This window comes from Pseudonaja textilis, chromosome 3 (genome assembly GCF_049901715.1).
Source record: "Pseudonaja textilis isolate UNSWEBS1 chromosome 3, rPseTex1.2, whole genome shotgun sequence".
NCBI lineage: Eukaryota > Metazoa > Chordata > Lepidosauria > Squamata > Elapidae > Pseudonaja > Pseudonaja textilis.
Window position 1 is genome coordinate 86,750,257 of NC_141992.1, and position 21,249 is coordinate 86,771,505.

Below are 21,249 nucleotides of genomic sequence, written 5' to 3' on the forward strand. Positions count from 1 at the left end.
AACCAAATTGTTTATTAGAGAGTAGGTTGTTTGTCTCTAAGTGGAGGATAATGGATTGGTTAATAATTGATTCCATGACTTTACAGGTGACGCAGCATAAGGAGATTGGTCTGTAATTTTCAACTGGGCTGGGGATGGGTTTATCTGTGAGTTTATATAATAAAGTTTTTAAAAGTATGGATATTTCCAGTATATATGCACAGATAAGTCTTTTTTTATCCAAGGAGAAGCAGCCTTTTAATTTTTATTCAAAGTAGCACGAAAAATGTGACACCCCCATCTGTAAGTAATGCATTTCTCATGTTATTTTGATAAAAATTTGATTGTCAGCTTATTCATGCACCTCTCTATATGCAAGAATACATGGTAGTTGTTACCATATGAAGGAAGAAAAATATGTAGCTTCACTTTCTTTATTGAATTAAGTACATATACACTTCTATAGTAACCTCAACTTTTTTTTAATGACAGTTCAAAAAGATCTTGCTACAGTGCACAGCATATATTAATTAGAACCAAGCCTTAAATTGTACTTCAAATAAATAATCCAAATAGTTAAAATTTTAATTTAAAAGCAATATAAATGTACAATATGAAAATATAAAACAATACATGAACATAATACTCTAAATATAGAAATAAAATTGCAACTATATTGTATAGTCAGTGCAAGAAATTAAAAGTTCCAAATAAACTTCTGAACTGGGAAATAATTTAGTTTTAGATTATCATGCAGGCATAGCATTTCAAGCCATGCTATTGCCTTTAAAATTGGTATGGTATTCTATATATACCCAGGAGAAAACTGTGTGTAACCAGAGGATATTTTGAAACATTTTACTATACTGTTTTGCAATGCTGAGGAATGGGCAATTTAATATATTATCTTTTTATCAACAATGCAATTAGTAATTATAGCAACTTCAGAAAAATTCTTAACTGCATACCACAATACTTTCACTTACGTGCCTCTGTAGGATTATAGCCACTGATATCAAAATAACTGTACCAACCACACCTAATAGTGTGCCTGCTTTCCTACATTACATAGAGGTATTTTGTTGCATTCGCATTCAGTAATGATAATGTGTCTTCACACCAATGTTTTTTCTACTAAAAGCTTGAATTTTGAACATAATTTAACAAAGTACAGCCTCAGACTGAGAATTATTTCATATATCTCAATCTCTAGATAGTTACTATGATCAAGAGTCAGCTCCTCTTTAACCATCTTTAGAGTTCATTATTATATCTATTAAATGAAACTTTCATGGGTAAGGTTTTTGACCACTAATTAAGTGGTCCAAAACATTGTACAGCATGGCATAACAACTTACTTATGTGGATGCTATGATAGTGCATGTGAATTTCCTTGAACTGTAATTCATTCTGAATTTTTAAAAAATATTGTCACTGAGACAAAGACCAGGGAATGCAAATAACACAAAATGTAAACACATAAATAAATTTAACTTTTGGAGTGCACATTGACTTTGCAAGAGCTCTTGTAACAAACCTCAGCAACAAGACTACAGTAGGTCGTAGCAGCATGAGATCACATAGAAAGCACTAAAAAATAATAATCCACACCAACACACCAACATCTCATAACAACCAAGTTTCTGTAGGATGCATCTTCTTGCTCAAGTGCTGCTTTTCTTATAGACACTCCAGTTGTCTTGTGGATCTATGCTTTATTCATACAGATTGCCTTTAGCCATTATAACTCCAGAGTTTGACAGTTCTGTCAGCAGAAGATGATAAGAAGGAAAGATCCTGTGTGTGCCATCTGCACTGAATCACTTTGTCCTTATGTTCCCCTACTACCATAGTTGGTAGCTGCTTAGTAAGATCACCTATGAAAAATAATTAGAATAAATATTGCTTAAAGGATGTCTGCATAGCACTGCCATTTACTTTATCTTTGCACATAAACTTTATTAATACTGTTTACTTCAAGCTAATTAAAGTTGCACTCCGAAACAGATCAGATGGATTATGCTTTCTACCAGGGGTGGGATTCAACTAGTGTTACTACCGGTTCGGTGATTATGTTTTGCGCGCACATGTGCGCTTTGTGCGCCTGTAAAATAACTTTAGGCTCTGCCGCCCGGACAGCTGAAAAGCACTGTGCGCAGGTGTGCAGCGTTCAAAAAGCCTCTTTTTCCCTGCTTTTTCAACCTCAGCTGTGCTGCGCAAAGCAGCTGAGGTTGAAAAAGCAGGAAATAAAGGACAAGTAAGAGCTCAGGCAGGTGCGTGGGCCAAACAGCAGCAAACACAGAACCGGTTCTGTGTCTGCTGCTCTTCAGAGCTACCGGCTCTCTGGAACCGGGAAGAACTGGTAGCATTCCACCCCTGCTTTCTACTCATTTCACTTATTACAGAACAGGTAATTCTATATCTGGTCTTTAAAAATAAGTGATAAACTATACTACCTAAACATATACTTATGGGTTTTTTTTTCAATCCCAGAAGTTACCACTAAATCATCAAAAACATAATGGATTGCAATTAAATTACATTTAAAACTATATAATATATAGTTAATTCAATAAAATGTATAATGTTTAACAATGTTTTAAACATAAAGTAATTTTTTTACACTGCGTTGTACTGAACAAAAGAGAAAATACAAATTAAGATTTTAATTGTTACAGAAACTGTCCACACTTACAACCTACTTAAAGGAATTTCTGCTAAAATCAATGAGCTGTAACCAAATCTTTTCGGAAATCACTAGCAATTCTACTATTGAGTTCCAGAAATTAAAAGATACAGCTATAGTTTATAATGGCACATCATATTTTATATAAGGATCAGAATTGGATAAATATTTGGTATAGTGGTTAAGATGCTGGCCTAGAAACAAAGAAGTCCCGCTTAAGGTATGAAAGTTGTCTGGGAGATTCACTGTTTCTCAGCCAAACCCACCAGGATTGCTAAGTGGAAAATAGGAAGTTAAAGGAGTATTAGGCATGTTCGTTGCATTGACTTATTTATAAAAAATACTAAAGGTGGGATAAAAATCTAATTAATAAACTTATGAAATTGACCTTAAGATAGAGATGAGGAGTATTAGTACTATTTAGAAATTGTTCAGAAGTGAAATTACCTTGCAGGTCTGTGACTTTTATTTTCATGTCGTATGATCCTGTGAGAAGATAATGAGCCCCAGGGGAGAAGCGAACAGAACGGACATCACTGGAATGAGGATGATAACTTTGAACCATCCGCCCACCACGAATATCATAAAGCATACAGCTGGAATCTTCCTGTCCAGTAGCTAGAAGGCGACCACTAGGATCTACAGCCACAGATGCAACAGCACTGCCTGAAAGAAAACCCATTATGTACTCAATTATGTACTTGATTTCAAATCAAGATTCTAATGTAGATTCTCTAAAATACTCGTCAAAACAACATCCAATGTATTTAACAATCGTATTGGTGTTAATATAGGGTCAACTGTACAATAATGAAAGATCTGATTCTGTCTTTGCAAGTTTGATAAAACCAGGAACATTTGACTGATTTGAGAATGCTAAACATGCTTGTCAATAAAAGCATGTATCACTTGTTGAGGTAATTCCCCGTTAGGAGAATGAGCGCATACAGGGAGATGTAGTGAGAGTAGTGTTTGAATAATACACAAATAGCATACAGACACACTGTACAGTAAATGTAGGTTTTTACTGCCAATAAACGTTCAAGCACGGTCCAAACAAGCAGTCCAAGTCAATGCACAGTTAAAGCAGTCAGTGTTCAATCCAGGGATAATTCCAATATCAAAGTCCAGTATCAAAACAGTTCAGTAACAGACTTACATCAATGATCAGTAATAGTCAACTCTCTCCAACAGAAGGAAACAAATTCACTCACATTCTCTTCTGAGATTTCCTGAGACTAAACAACCCAGATTTCTGGCTCCCATCTTATGGCCGTTTGAGTAACCACACCCAATTACAATTTTAGCATTCCCTTAAAGAGACAGTATTAAAATGTCTATCCTGGTTTATATATTTCCAACCCAAATAGCTGTTAGGTGACTTCTATTCTTAACACCAGTAAAAAATTTAAACAAGTTCTTTTACATATTAAAAAAAGGTGTCTTACGAGACTGGAATACTGACCATTAAATACACAATTTACAAAATAAACATTCCATAGAATTATTTGAAATGGCCCTCTAATAATAGCGTTAGGTGTCTAATTAAAGATTCCCAGTATTTACTCAAATTTATGAAGAAGCTATTCCTTTACCATGACAATCTCCATTTTCTGCACAAATATTTTGAACAGCTACCAACAATAAGTGTTTTTAGGTCCATACCAGTTCCATGAAATGTTGTTCCAACAACTCGAACACAACTTGGTACTCGGAGATCCCAGAATCTCACAGTCTTGTCTTGGGATCCAGATGCTATCATCCATCCACTCCATGTATAAAGTGCTAAAATGTGACCTGCATATAAGAGATATTTTGTATTCACTGCATTTTTAAAAGGCTATTAACACCTATAGCAATAGCACTTAGACTTGTATACCACTTCATAGTGCTTTACAGCCCTCTAAGTGGTCTAATTAAGAAATAGTTACTTTTAAGCCACAGCAAGGGAGATTATAAGAGATACTTGTAATTTTTTATGTTTTTAACATGCAGTATGCATTTTAAACTTTATTAAACTTTTCATAAAGCAAGATTGTAAAGTTAATGATTATTTTTTTATTTTATATTTTACAGTAATTCCATTTCATTTCAGCTGTGTGTCGACTGGGTACATATATCTTGTGCATACAATTATAACTAATACTTTCTTGCCAATATAACAATACATTTTCTTATAGCTATTATTTAATATATCTATTATTTTTTAAACAACCTTAGCTTACTGCTCTATATTCATCTAGTCCATTTTAATTTGTTTTATTTTTATTTTATATTAACCAATATTAACCTCTGCACATTCAAATATTTTCTCAATTACTTTTCCCTCTCTCGGTATCTTATCACTTTTCCAATTCTCAGGAAATGCAATTCTGGCTGCTGCAAATGTATAATTAAATATGTTTTTTCTTTACTGTAATCTTCAGGTACCTTTCCTAATATAAAATATTTCAGTTTCAAATATATGTATTTTATCATTTTTTCCAACCATGTGTGTATTTTGTCCAATATCTTTTAGCTTCTATACAAGACCACCACATATGGTAATATTTCCAGGTGCCTGGTGACACTTCCAGCATTTAGCTGATTTATCTTTAAACATCTTAGCTAATTTTACTGGTGCAAAATGCCATCTATAAAACATACAAGTTTTCTTTGTATGTTGTCAATATTGTTAATTTATAATTCCTATCCCATAGCTTCTGCCATTTATCTAATTCTATAGCATATCCAAAAAATTGTTGCCCATGCTATCATTGTTTCTTTAACTGGTTCTTCTTCTAGTTTAACACCTAGTAAATAGCAATATAATCTTTTAATAAACTTATCTTCTGTTCCTGTTAATATTTTATCCAATTCTGTCAACTCCTAAAGCTAATGATTCCGATGAACTGATAACATACCAGTATGGCCACTCAAAGCATGGAGACCTTGCCCTCGCTGGCAGTCTGTGGTATAAATATTACAATCACCAGCTCCAGCACTTATTAAAATGGCACCACCACTTTCAGGACCTTCCATAAAAGCTAGATCTCTAATAGTTCCATCATGCATGCTAAATTCCAGATCTGGTCCTAAAAGCATCAAAACAGGAGAAATATAAACAAATACATTTTCAGTACAGAATAAATTTACTAACCATTTAAGGAATTTTATGATGCAATGTAAAAATAAGCAAAACCTTAGTTTTGAAAATCTAAGAAACAAATAGGCCTACTAAATTTTTCAAACTATATAGTTACTATGTTTTAGCAAACTTCAGCCAGGGCAGGCTGTGGTTTTGAAAAGGACTCTGTCAGGCTTACCTGGCAGCATAGCAGGAATCTGTATAAACATTTAATTAGTAGGAGAAATAATTTTCTTTCCCAACTGTGGACTTTATGTTGCACTGGAGCAAAATTTACATAAAATCCTAGGTAATTAAAATGAAGTTTACCAAACTCCAATTATATTGTTTTTTTAAGAGAGTGCAATTGTAGAAAATAGCAAAGGAGTCTGTCAATAACTTGAGGCTGCCATATAAAACTAAATCACAGTAAACTTCAGTTTAGGGGACTAATGGAGAAAACTATGTCCCCATTAATCGATTAAAGAAGTTAATAAACCGCAAATGGCCCTAAAAGGCATTCTTCTGCACAAATTATTATCTAATAATAATTACAGTAAACACCTATAAACTGCCATGATTAATAATGGATAACCCAAAATATCTTATTCTGATAAGGGAGCTGCTGCATTTTACTTTTTCTATTCTGCACTAATTGAAAGAAAAGGAGTATCATCTAACAATGAATACTCATTTTTGAGGAAAAAGTAATGAGTACTATCCATTGTTTGAGGCAGAGCCAATATTGTGTGAATACGGACAAAACCTGACTGAAACATTTTATACACAAAACACCTAAAGATATTTCAGGTCATCTATAATACAATAAATATTCTTAATATTTTGCCATTCATCAACATTTATTTATAATCTAATTTTATATCTAATATATATGTGGTAGGGAATAGAGACAGAAATTGATTCTGTTCTAATTTAGGAAAGGAGAAATTCAGACAGAAAGATGCTATTCAGAATTAGGATTTATCTATGACTTACTCTGAAAATGTTTCGGATTGAAAGGAACAGCTAGTTTTGACTCAATTATGTTATTTGCAAGAACTATTGCCAATGTTCAGATTTATTAAAATTTGTAATTACTTGCACTTACCAGTGGCATTACAGGTATCTGCATTGAAAGGCAGCACTTTAACATATTTGTCATTGGAACCGGTAGCCAGCAACTGTCCACAGGGGCTCCATGCTACACAATAGATCGATCCCTTGTGATGTTTGTTCCGTTTGAAATGAACGACGGGTTGTTTAGGAGTGCTATTACCACTAAAAATATTAGAAAAATTATTATTATATTCTTCACTCTGTGTCTGTATGTGCATGAACATACATGGGTGAACAAATAAAGCCAACTACAACAGTTGTGACTTAATAATATTGGGAAAGAGTAATTATTTTCACCAAAACAATTTTAAATGATTTAAATACATTTAAGGTATTAGGAAATACAAAAAAAGAGAAATTCTTAAATATAAAATAAAAATAAATAGCAGAAATGTATCTGATCATAAAGGTTGAGTTGAAACTAGTTAATTTTTAGTGAATATGAAAACAAAGTTACACATTTAAACATTGATCTGACTATTGCAAGCACCTCTAAATAATAGTAATAATTTATTAAATGTATGTGCCAACTATCTGTTTTAAAAAAGAAAAAGAAAAAAGAATGCAAACGAAGCATCATCATTGATATCTAGCTTTTGGGGGTATGTCATGAAAGAATATGATGGGATTAGAACAGTTCGATTTGCAATTTCTTTCTCACATTCTATAATCTAAATCAACAATATACAGTTCTATGCACATCCATTCAGAAATAAAGCTCAAAAAGATCAGTGATGAATAAAGGGGACTGCAATCTAATTTAGCTGTTTATAAATTATTTTCATTTCAAACTTAACTAAATGTATTTTTAAATTTTTTTTAAAAAATTATCCTGTGGATAAAAATTGTTTTATGCTACAAGATCCATCAGTCTTTGTGTGTCTTATAGATCTACAATAAATGGAAGGGAGGCACTGCTAAAATGATTGGGGAAGCAATATGTAAGATGAGCATTTCATTGCTTCCCTGATGTAATTCCAAATTACAGCATGTTGCTGGTGCCTGACTTTTGTCCAATCTAAATTCATTTGCTGAAATTTCTATTAATTCCAAATAAAAGGCTTCATATATTTGCATCAAAAGAAAAAGAGGAAAAGGGGAATCTTGACAAGAAATTATTGATCTTTGTCCTTTCCCAATTTGGGATTTATTAGTTATGCTTCAAAACTGTTTAACATTTTATCTAGGCTGGCTTTTAAACGAAAGCATTGCCAATTTATTACCCTTATTTTCACCTCAATATATCTACATTAGAACCATGTTAGAGTATCAAAATATCATTCTCATATAAAACATTATTGAATCAATTGCATATCCTGTTGCAGTCTACATATTTTTAAAAAAATAATAGGATGCTTTTCCCCAAAAGCTCTATGGAACCCAAATCTTGGAACACTGGGCTAATGCAGGGCAGGAATTCTTTGACCTTCCAAATCCAATGTTCAGGAACCAATGGTTTATAAGTCTTTCCACATATAACATCCAGGAATCCAAAAGTGTCTGCATCTAAGCAGAATAGTAGGTCTTATAGAGTAAATCTGTGTTGCTAATGTAAATCAATCTCACCCACAGTTCAATCAATAAAAACGGATTTACTTTCTGCCTCTACATTTTGTTCCGTTGAGACAACAACTTGCTGAATTAGGAATTAAATGATTCTACTCTTTGAAATAAAATCCACTACCTAGCTATCAAATGCAATCCATATTAATACTGCTTTGTGAAAGCTGTTTCTGGGATTTTTTGGAATGCACAAGTTCAATTTTTTTAGAGAGCTTTTTTATACCCGCCCTTTCCTTGAACAGCATAATTTACCACCATCGTATTCAGAGAACAAAACAATGAATTTATTTACTTATTTATAGTTAGAATATATGCAACAGAACATATCCACTTCTAACATTATAGGAGCGAAGGTTAATTTATACAATTGGACTGTCCCAAAAATTTTTATGGTCTATACAGTGGAAAGAAAGACTAACATTTATTTTCTTAGGCCACTTCTGATGTACAGTACTTGAGATAGTAAAGGCAACGTGTTATACGCCAAAACAAATTAATGTATAAGAAAACAAATTTAGCCATATGCAAATACAATGGCTCATAACTGTAATGCCAATGAAAGTGTAATAATGCTTCGCATTATTTTCTTTTTCTATACAAGCATATTAACCAATACAGTTCCAAGAAAAGAGACATTTGACAATCATTTACAGGTAGCTGTAAAATGTAAATATGTAAACAATGTATATAAAAATAATGACGCAATGTTACTACTCGGTTGTATAACTAAGCAAATAAAAGAGGATGCTAATATGGCAACAGAGAGCTAATATAATCAAGACATTTTTAAAGTAGCATTTAAAAAAAATGATACAGAAGCTGAAAAGTGTCCTGGTGTATTAAGTTATAAAACGTGGAGAAAAAAACAGCCCAAACACATAGAGAAGGCAGAATATTTAGATGTGGGAAAGCACATAATGGAAAAGCCAAAAGAAACACCCCCCCGCCAACACCCAATGAACTAAAATTTCCAAAGTGTAGGTAAGAGGAAATAAATATACTAGTTACTTTGTTGTCATCTTTACAGAAGAAGAGAGCGCAGATCTGCCTAAGTCAAATACGAGTTTTTGAGGAACAGCAGTGGAGGAGCTAAACAACATATAAGCAAATAGTTACAAAGAGACTAAGAACATACTTCACAAGATATCCTATGTGAGTTAATACACTTATGACTTTTTCAGTTTTACATGGTGAAAGTGGACTTGTAATGGGTCACACAAAAACACACACTGGGCCAATATTTTATACAGCGAACTAACTGAAGAAGCAGCAAGTCATGTAATCTAAGGCACAGTCAATACTGGGTCCCTTTGCCATGCTTGGCAGCCACACAAGACAATGGAGATTGAAGAAACTCAGCAAGAATGATGGAATTGTTGAAATACATTTCTTACTTTCTAAATTTCTTACTTTAAAGAAAGATACAAATGAGAAATGAACCATGATTCCAAATGCGTTTTCAGTAGTCATTGACTTTAATGGAACAACTTGTTATTGCAAGCCCTGCTATCGGTCATTTGTGCATGATATTTTGATTGCTGGTATCAAAATTAGAGGAAAGATACTGCAGGGAGTCCTCATTTTCTGATCACAATTGGATAACCAAAACACTATTATAATGTGAAAGGTCATGTGACTGCAATGACTTACGACATCGGTTCCACTGAAGTTGTTAAGTGAATCATTGCAGGTCATTAAGTGAAATATCATGTTACTGCATCCTGCAACTTCCTGCTGGCTTCCCCATTTATTTTGTTGGAAGCCAGTTATAAAGGCTAAATATGACGATCATGTGATCATAGCAGTGATGGGATTCAATTTTATTTTACTACTGGTTCTGTGGGCGTGGCTTGGTGGGCGTGGTGTGGCTTGGTGGGCATGGTTTGGTGGGCATGGCAGGGGGAAGGATACTGTAAAATCTCCATTCCCTCCCCACCCCACTAACCTGCTTTTCAGCTCTGTTCTCCTGTGCAGGGCAACCAAAGAAGACCCAGCTGATCAGCTGGGACTTGGGAAGCAGAAAGTAGATGGGGGAGGGGCCAGTCAGAGGTGGTATTTGCCGGTTCTCCAAACTACTCAAAATTTCTGCTACCGGTTCTCCAGAACTGGTCAGAACCTGCTGAATACCACCTCTGATTCATAGGATGCTGCAACCTTCATAAATGTGCAGTAGTTCACAAATGTCCTAATTGCAATATGTAACAGCAGGGATGCAACAGCCACAATTTTGAGGACTGATTATAAGGCTCCATTTTTAACGCAGTCATAACTTCAAACAGTTGCTGAATCAGCAGTTGATAAGTGAGGATTAATTATTTTGTAACACCAGTAAAATCAAGAAATGTAACCAGTTTCACTCTTGGGATAGGGATAAAGTGAAGGCAACATTATAGGAGTTCAATTAAAAAAAAGATTTGCCAGGGTATATTTTTATCACAGTTAGGTACAAGGTGGAAATGTACTATGCATTTTTTATGTTCCTGTCCATGCCAACAAAGGTGTATTAGAACATCTTATTTGTCATGTTTCCTTACTTATTTTCTAATTTGAAAATCAAAAATTGTTGCATGAAAGTGCCACTGCCTAATCCCTACCATAAGATAGTTAATCAATTTATGTCTTAAAATGAACCAATCAAATTCTTACTTTCTGAATTAATAAGTAATGGGCAGCAGACAAATTGACTATGCCTTTTGGTATATATTTTACTAACAAGGTACCCTTGCTTTGCTACGAAACTCTGTGATTGGGCAAGGGGTGGGGAGGAAAATAAGGGGGGGGGATTGTGCCTCTGCCTACCAGCATCCATCGGTATTCATCTGGCTAGCGTCCTGTCAGTGTGTGAGAGAGTTCAGGGCTGTTTGGAAACTGAAACATTATTTGCTGTGTGAGCAAGGAGACAGAAATGAGCCTGGGCGTGGCTTACCTCAACTGTTCTGTACTAAAGCTGCTTGGTGCTGTGAAACTAAAACTGAAACTCCTCTCCTCTGCTTGTGTTTTGCATTTGGAACAGATTTCTTTTCAGGTGGGGAGTGGAAGTAGAACTCCTTAGCATCAGAGCATGTTAATAATAATATACGAAATATTAATGCTCTGATGGTCATTTTGAAAAATCCTTTCTTAGTGAGCACCTCGAAGCCAAGATGAACATACGTGCCAAATTTCAAGTTTGTAGGCTTTATGGTTCTGGAGATTTTGTGATGATGCGTGAGTGGTATTTCGCTTTTATATATATAGATAAATGTCTTGAAATAACAGAGAAAAAGTACAGAAAAATGTATATGAATCTTAGTGTGCTCAAAAATGTATTTCAATTTTTGAGGAAATTTTTATAAAATATAAACTGAAATAGAAATAAGATGGGACGTGCTTGAAACAATGCAACTAAATAGTAAGAATACTTACTATTATCAAATGTTCAGGTGCTTTTATTGATAAAGCTAAATTTTGCTTGTCTTAATAACTGAAGTTTAATATAAATCACCTCACAGGATTGTTATTTAGACTATTATGTTAAAAAGTCATTTATATCATATTATTACAATAAAGTATGATTTGATGGTTGCAGTTATTTATTACTGGATACTAAAGGTATTCAACTAATTAGGAATTTAGTGAAAGTTTGTGTGCGAGTGTGGGTGTTGAGCTAATCACCTAAAGAAAGATATAACTAGAAAAAAGACCTGCTTTTAGTCTGCTTCATCTAGCATCAACAATAACCTTAAGAAATTATGAATTGCTACTAAAGTCATCTAGAAAGCCAGTTTGGTGGAGTAGATAAGGCAGCAGGCTAAAAACTGGGGAGTTCTAGTTCTACTTTCTCTTCAATGACTCAAGGACACTGGCCTAGTCAATGCATTAATAAAAATCCCCCAAGGAAAAATGGACAAAATTGTTTTTTTGCTTAATGGAATTTCAGATTGTTACCAAAAGGAAACATTGAACCCAATGATGTTTTCTTGAGTGTGAAAAATAAATCTAAGTAAACCTGTATACATAAAATACTTCAGATAATATTGTAGTGGTATTTTTTATTTCAATAAGTTAAAAAAATTTGGAGAAAAGAGCAACAAAAAAGAAGAGAGCAAACATGGATGCAAATATTACATGGCAAGTGATGAGAAAAATCCAATACATTATCCGTACCTTGAGTCCGGGAAGTCTGGATAGCCACAGACTCTCAGAGTTTTGGAATTAGAGCCAACAGCATACAGGGTGCCACTTGGATGAAAAGCCACAGCTCTAACAGCTTGTGTATCTTCTAGAGTATCGATACAAATGAATTGTTTCTTTGATTTGTCATCCTGCTGTATAAAACAGCAATATAAATATGAACTTTATTTTTATTAGGAAGCAAGTATAAAAATTAATGCCTTTAAAATTATATTTTTATTAAACACTTTTCAGAAAGCAAAAAAGGCAAATGAGACATAAAAATAAAATGCAAGTAAATGTTATATATCACAGAATTAAATGATTAGATAAGAATCTTTAATATTTCATTAGTTTATATAACTGAGTAACTTGTATCATTTTAAAACTGTAGGTCACTGTGGAAATCCAGTTAGTGTGTAAATATTAGTAGCAATAATTAACACTGTATAAATCATGAAGATAAAAAGTTCTACTAATTTCTGTTGGAAAAGGGAAAGACTCATTGTTATTTAACAGATCATTCAAAATTAAATATTTCTGTTTAGACTAAATTATAATTAAATTTATGTTCAGAGAAATTAAATTTTAGATGTGAAACAAACTAATATATAGAATCAAAATATAAAAATGACTTCCAAATTAAATTAAATTGTTTTTTATTTGTTTTTCAAACATGAAGTTATTTTGGACATCAATACTCTATATACCTCCTAATTCTTTTGCAGAAGGAAAAGTACATACTTTCTAATAAAAATATACATATTTTGTAATAAGAACTATAAAGTATCTTTGCAGCAGCTATTATATACAATGATAGCTGTAATGGTTAATCAAAATAGAAGATTAAAAAATAAATTCAGCTTTTAGAATTAGTTTCATTCTATTATAAATCATGTTTCAAAATGATGAAGCTTTGCAATATAACCATCAAATATGAAAAAAATGATTTAACCTGGTCACTGCATTTTCAGCCATTTTTGGAACATGAACTATTCATTTTAACCATCAATACTAAAGTAATACAGTAGCAGGGAAACATTTTATATCCATCTATTAGCAGTAAAACAAATGGTTTAGCTGCAAGTATAGAAATACCTAAGCTGGATTGTAATATTCAGAATGATGGTAACTGATTTAAAGTTCCATGTTAAATAGACTTATCTTTCAGTGATACCTTTACCAAACTATGCATCATATGAACCAGGTAATAATTTGAAGGTCCAAATTATTGTACAAATAATATCATATCATATATTGTATAACATATCAAACATGTTATATATGTGATCTTGTACTGCTATATTTTTTTGCATAATCTGGTATGATACACCAGATGTAGAATTCTACAAAGTATAGATGTTTATTCCATCAGTGTCTATGACTATATAAATTTATGATCTGATCAGATGATACTAGAGAGTTGGGCCCGTTTTTTCTGACAATTACAACTGTCACTAGATGTCACTCTATTATAACAATAAATGACAGAATATTTCAGACTGTATCCTGCTGTGCTCTTTCAGCATGTTTGGGGTGTTCTTTGGAGTAAAGAATGAAGCACACTGCTCAACCTGTATATTCCCAGTACGATCACCCAAAGTACAAAGATAATCCCAGCTGTTCAACTAAAACCACATGGTTGGACCAGATAAAGAGATTTACAGTATAATGTGGAATCATGGCCCCCTTATTTTGGGTAGTGCTCAACATGTCACTGAGGAAGAGCTAAATATCTTTCGGAATATTAATGGTGTTTATAATACAACTAGGTTAAGTCCTAATTGAAATGGATTGGAATTTGACACATTCAGTCCAAAGATCTCACTGTACTTAGGACATGAAAAAAAAAGAAGGAGCAGTATTGTTTTCATAATTAGAAAGAATATAGCGACTTCCAGTTTGAAGGGCTTTGGCGACAGACAGAAATCCGCGATCGTGTGTGGTTTCTGTCTGGGCTTGCCGCTGGAGTACCCCAAGCCGGCTGGTTTCGGGGCTAAGCCACCCCGTAGAGGTGGTGAAGAGGGGGGATACCACCAGCAGGGTTGAGGAGAGCCGCATCTCTCCTCAGCTGGCCATTACTCCCTTTCCCGAAGGCGGTTGCAGCGGTGGTCAGAAATGGCCACCACAAAGGAGAACTCAACCGGAAAAGAATGTGCAGGAGGAAGATAAGAAGTGAAAGTTTTGGCTGACCGGGTTAAATTGTAAAAGCAACAACTAAGGTACCCTGGAATTTAAACTTACAAAAAATAATATTGCTCCCAAAGAAGAGTCGGAAGCAGCGAAGGAAAGTGAAAAGGGAAAGGTTTGGCTTTTTTTTTCTTCTGTCTCCTTCCCTATACTGACAACTAAGAGACTTAAATAAGAAATTGGAAAAATCTGCTTTGACATCAAAGGCAATTAAGCTGAAAATAAAACAAAATGCCAAAGGGATAATACAGATTTCTGGACATTAAAAGTTTTCTTTTTCATAAGCAGGAAGGGAGAAAAAAAGAATAAGGGCAGGATCTGGAAAAGGGAAGAGACTGCCTGGAATTAAAAAGAATCTACAGTAAAACTTCAAGGAGACTTCTAAAAGATACATTTTAACTGAAACTTTGTAACTAAACAGTAGAGCCCCAGGAAGAGAAAGTGAAGAAAAAGAGCAAAAAAGAAACAGCTTGCGTGTATTTGGATTATTTGGTGATCTTTGGATTCTTGGTTATTATATTTGAATGACTAAAATCAATTGGGTGGTTGTTTAAAAATTTATACAATGGCACCATTTCTGGATGAATTGAAAATGGAACTTAAAAAGTACAAAGAAGATGCACAAGAAGGGAAGGGTTCTTTTGGCTTCATTTTTCAATTCTTAGAAATGGAGATTTGGAACTATGAGAAACAATAAGAAACGACTGCAAAACAAGAAGACTGTGACAAAGAAGAAGCCATCTTTAATGAACAAGCAATTTTATGTGGGGAAGAAAAAGGAAAGGGGGCAAAAATTTTATAATCTGCATTTAGTAAAGAAATCGGTCTATAATTCTTGATTTGCAGTAGGTCCGCCTCCTCTTTTTTAGCAGAAAGACTTAAAAAGTACTTGAATAACTTTATCCACCCAGACCAAAATGGGTTTTTGCCAAAGCGACAAATCAGAGACAATATGAGAGTAATTCTGGACACCCTGGAATACTATGAGGCGCATCCTGAAAAGCAAATGGCTTTGATATTTTTAGATGCTTAAAAGGCATTTGATAACGTGAATTGGAGATTTATGTTACTTTTAATGGAACAGATGGGCTTTGCTAGAAGATTTATTCAGGCAATAGAAGCAATTTATAATGAACAAACAGCTAAGGTAATGATGGAGGGAGAATTTACAGATTCTATTAATATAAGAAAAGGCACAAGACAAGGTTGTCCTCTTTCTCCCTTGATATTTGTATTGACTTTGGAAGTGTTGAATAGAAATATCAGAGAAGATAAAACTATAAAAGGAATGAAAGTTAAAAAGGAAGAATTTAAACTACAAGCCTTTGCAGATGACCTAGTCTTTATCTTGGAAGACCCTATAGAAACAGCCTCGAAACTGTTGGAAAAGATAGAGGTCTATGGGGAGGTGGCTGGTTTGAAAATAAATAGAGATAAAACAAAGATTTTGTCAAAGAATATGTTGCTGAAACAAAGGGAAGAGTTGGCAGAACTGTTAAAAATTCAAGTTACAAACAAGGTTAAGTATCTGGGGATATATTTGACATCAAGATGTAGTACATTGAAGGAGAATAATTATATTAAACTTAAACAACAGATAGCTCAAGATTTGAAAAAATGGGAGAACTTACAATTGTCATTAATAGGAAGGATTTCAACAATCAAGATGAACATTTTACCCAGAGTCTTATTTTTGTTTCAAACAATACCAATTAGGCTTGGAAAAGAATATTTTGAGGATTTAAGTAAAATTGTTTTGAAGTATATATGGCAAGGCAAGAAAGCAAGAATAAAGTTAAAGCTTTTACAGGATGCTAGATTTAGAGGAGGGTTTGGTCTGCCTAATTGGGAGTTGTACTACCAAGCTGCAAGCTTGACGTGGGTTAAAGAATGGATAACATTAAGGAAAACCAGATTGTTGACATTAGAAGGTCATGATTTGTTGTTGGGCTGGCATGCTTTTTATGGTATAAGGGAACTAAAACACAGGGTATTTTAGAAGACATTATATACGGGAGTCTCTGTGGTTGAATTGGGAGAAGATAAAAAAACAGTGTTATTTGAAAATTCCAGTTTGGTTATCGACGATAGAAGCGTTCTCTTATCCTATAATTTATAAAAAGGAACAAACAGTTAACTATGGGGAATTATTAGATGAAAAGGGTGAACTTAAATCGATGCAAAAATTGGAAGAACAAGGTATACAGATGAATTGGTTTTCATATTTGCAAATACATTCAAAGTACTATGAGGATTCCAAAGCAGAGGATTTTATGATAAGCAAACTGACTTGGATAAGATTTTGATGGGTACTGATGAAAAGGTGATTAAAAAATTGTATGGTTATTTATTGCAAATTAAGCTTGAGGAAGAACAAGTTAAAGAAACTATGATTGCGTGGGGAGGAATTTTGGATATGGGATTGATTTAGAGAAATGGCAGAAATTATAGTTAAAATTATAAAATGACAATGTCTACAGCCTATAAAGAAAACTTGTATAAGATGTTTTACAGGTGGCATTTTCCCCGACAAGGATAGCAAGAATGTTCAAGAACAAATCCGAAAAATGCTGGAAATGTCATCAGAAACCTGGTTCATACTATCACATGTGGTGGACTTGTGAGGATGCTAGAAAATATTGGACTAAAATCCACATGTGGCTGGAAAAAATGACAAAGAAGCATATAGACTTGAAACCGGAGTTTTTCTATTGGGAATACTACCAGATACTTATAGTAAAGAGTTGAAATATTTGATTGTAAATGTATTGACTGCTGCTAGGATTGTATTTGCAAAGAATTGGAAAAATGAGAAAATTCCATTGCAAGAAGAAGTTGTAAAGAAAATTTTGGAATGTGCTGAGATGAGTAGATTGACTTTTGAAATTAGAGAGCAAGAAGATAGACAATTTTATTTAGTTTGGGATCTTTTCTATCAATGGTTGAATGATGAAATATTAAAATATAAAAGTTAGATAATAAGGAATAATAATGACTTTATTTTCCCTTTCCTTTTATTGGTTTTTGATACTATATCTATATAATAGTTTTCTTTGTTTCTTTCTTTTTCATATTTGGGATAGAATTGGTATGATTATAAGATTTGTTTTAGAATAAAATATTTAAAATATAGTTATCTCATAAAGGCATGACCGAATAAAAGTTTAGTCAATTTTTTTTTCTTTAATAGCGATACTAGGATTTATAAATTTGTATTGATAAGAGTATTATATAAAGTAATTGTAATTGTGACTATGAGGTGAATGCACAAAACCGATGGACCAACCGACTTACTGTGTGTACAAAAATATGGGGGAGCTGATACTTTTATGTTTTGTTGTTGTGTTTTTATGTTAAAAAAATAATAAAAATTTATTAAAAAAAAAAAAAAGGAAAGGGGGGAAAGAGAATGGAGAATTTAAGACTTAAAAAAACAACCAAAGAAAAGAAAAATAATTCAAAAAATAAGTATAATACTGGAAAGCAACAGAAAAGGGGAATACAGAAGAGAGAAACAGAGGTAGAGAGACAAGGGGGTAAAAAGGGGAGAGAGAAGAAGAGAGAAAAGAAGGAAAGGAAAAGAAGTTACAAAGGACCGGAGCAAGATATAGAGAAACAGGACCTATTTAGAGATAATGGGTGAAAATCTAACTGAAAAAGGGATTCTGTAAAGGTACATAAGATTGTATTGTTATATTAGTAATAGAAATAACTTTAGAAAATTGGAAACAACGTATGATTAAAATGAGGGATAAAATAGTTAGTGTGATTAGGGAAATGTTTGTGAATAAAATAAGTGAAATACAATAAACGAGAAAATTGAATTAGGAAGGGACGGGAACATTTTAATTAGTTAATGTTTTATAAAATATAAGTGAAGGGGGGGAATTAACTATGGAAAGCTTATAATTGTTCCCATAGAAGTATGATATTTAATTGAAAAGTAATATTAAAGATGTTAAGACTTTAATGAATATTAATATTAATGATAGACTTGAATTGGAATGGAATGTTGTTTTAATTATATACATTTATATTTTTTTCTTTTTTTAAGAATACAGTGTGTATTTTAAGAATGTACCAAGCAGAATCTGAATGGAAGTTATGTATTATATTGAATGTTACAACTTTAGGGAAAAGATATAAAGGCATCATACTCCAATCAGTAACTACAGGAGAAATTTTGTTTAATGAGAAAAGATCATAGATAATTGAAACAGGACAGACAAAAAATATAAATACAATGATTTGAATTGAGATGAGATAATTAAAATAAAATTGAGAAAATTAAAAGAAGGGAGAAGCTATGCAGAAAATGTAAAATAGTAATAAGATATGGAATAGAATATAAAAATGAGCATGAACCTGAATTTGTGTCTGTACGAAGAAATGTAACCCGGGATTACGCTACTTTCAAAAAAGATGTTTTATTTGTATTTTTTTTCTCTTTGTGAAAACTCAAATAAAATTTACAAAAAAAAGAAAGAAGATATCAGAGACAATACCTGGGTACAATGCAATCAATGATCAAATATTATCAATTAGATTTCACAGACAATCCTTTAATATTCTAAAGAAAATGAGCTGGTCTAAAGAAAAGAATTAGGGGCAACATTATAGCAGTATTCCAGTATTTGAGGGGTTGCCACAAAGGAGAGGGGGTCAAATTATTCTACAAAGCACCAGAGGGAAGGACAAGAAACAATGGTTGGAAACTAATCAAAGAGAGAAGCAACCTGGAATTGAGGAGAAACTTTCTAACAGTGAGGACAATTAACCAGAGGAACGTTTGACACCAGAAATCATGGGCGCTCCATCACTGGATGTTTTTAAGAAGAGTTCAGACAGTCACTTATCTAAAATGGTATAGGTTTTCCTGCTTGAACGGGGGGGCTGGACTAGACAACCTCCAAGATCCCTTCCAGCTCATTTATTCTATTCTATATAACAGGTCAATCATGTCAAACTATAAAATGTCCCTAGGAAAATATGAATCCTAGAGTGTCTTATTGTCTTAACGAGAAATCTATGTACAGGATAGGAAGATATAATCTAGCTAAAACATTGTAAAACATTGGATTCGTGTTAGCAAAGAAACATGACAAGATGTAAATTCTGTATTTATTAAACGTATACACTGGATATATGTTGAGCGAGGTTGCATTAGGATAAATGAGCATGGTTTAACACTGGAGAGAGAAACATCAATAATCTATGCTATACTGATGACATTATTTTGATAGCTGAAAATGAAAATGATCCAGAAGCTAAATGGAAGTATATAGAACTACAATTAAATATTAAACTAATTAAAATTAAGTAAATAAAGACCAAGTTAATGACAGCAGCTATAGTAACCAGCATTAGAGCTAATGATGAAGACACTGAAATAGTATAGTTCTGCCTTTTAGAATCAATTACCAACAGTAAAACCAATAAATATGTCATAGACTAGCACTTGGTGTGGAATAGTAGTAATAAATAACTTAAAAAATACTTTCAAATGCTGTGACATGTCTATACCTACAAAGATCAGAATCATGCAGGTAAAGATTTCCTTGTGACATTCTGTAGAAGCAAAAGTTGGATTTTGAAGAAACAAGATAGAATATTTCTATCTTTTATTGGTAATAGAGAAGACTGTTAAGAATACTGTGGATAGCCCACAAATGACTGGATGACTGGATTATGGAACTAAATGAGAGGGACAAATGGCAGTGAAATCCTACCTCATCACTTCCTGGTTTTCTTGTACTTCCTGAAGAATCTTCATGTTGTGACTGAATGGCAGCTTGGTCTGTCACACTGTTTTAAATGCACAAAATTAAATCCAATATAGTGAGATAAACAGATTTTTATCTTTTTAAAATTTAGACACCAGAAACATGATCCATTCTGATATAATTGAAAGTAAAGAGAACACTAGAAGAGTGACAGAAGATTTGTTTCAAATATTTGCATTTGGGAAATAACATACATTTCTTAAATTAACTTTCATTATTACACCCAAATTACTGCAGACCAATTTCAATAAAATCATCTATTGAAGTCCCTTCTTTTGTTCTGACTTCCTTTGCTTTCTGCTGCTGTCCTCCATTCTTTTTTGCGCTTTTGTTTTAAACTACATATCATGATTTTTCAGCAGTAAACTCAAATTCTTTTTAGAGCAAACAGGGTTTTCTTTCTGAATTGAAAATAAAACAAACTTTGTAATCTAGAATTCTAAAAGTGTGCAGGAATAGCTTGATAACCTTCAGGAATTTGAAGTACTGTATATACTTGAGTATAAGCCGAGTTTTTCAGCACATTTTTTGTGCTGAAAAAAAACCCCTCAGCTTATACTCGAGTCAGATTCCCTCTGAAAAAAAAAAATGGTGTGGAGCTCCGGAGCTGGGCAGCCGCTTCCCTGCTTCCGTGTTTCCTTTGCAACTTGTAAGCATGGGGGTAATCGGAAGCA

The 21,249-nt window shown here is 33.2% G+C and overlaps 1 protein-coding gene across 4 annotated transcripts in view; it reads right to left on the reverse strand.

The window, feature by feature from the left end:
- Positions 1-397: 397 nt before the first annotated feature.
- WDR47 (WD repeat domain 47) overlaps positions 398-21,249 on the reverse strand; it is a 47,724-nt gene continuing 26,872 nt past the window's right edge. For 2 of the 4 annotated variants that reach the window (XM_026700436.2, XM_087930299.1), the window contains exons 9-16: positions 20,522-20,597; positions 12,597-12,757; positions 9,459-9,539; positions 6,880-7,049; positions 5,569-5,739; positions 4,331-4,462; positions 3,113-3,331; positions 398-1,856 (exon numbers count right to left, since the gene is read on the reverse strand). In XM_026700436.2, coding sequence (XP_026556221.1) covers positions 1,714-1,856; positions 3,113-3,331; positions 4,331-4,462; positions 5,569-5,739; positions 6,880-7,049; positions 9,459-9,539; positions 12,597-12,757; positions 20,522-20,597 — 1,153 coding nt within the window. In that variant the 3' untranslated portion in view covers positions 398-1,713. The remainder of the gene's footprint in view (positions 1,857-3,112; positions 3,332-4,330; positions 4,463-5,568; positions 5,740-6,879; positions 7,050-9,458; positions 9,540-12,596; positions 12,758-20,521; positions 20,598-21,249) is intronic. The other 2 variants (XM_026700437.2, XM_087930300.1) reach the window with 1 other exon arrangement.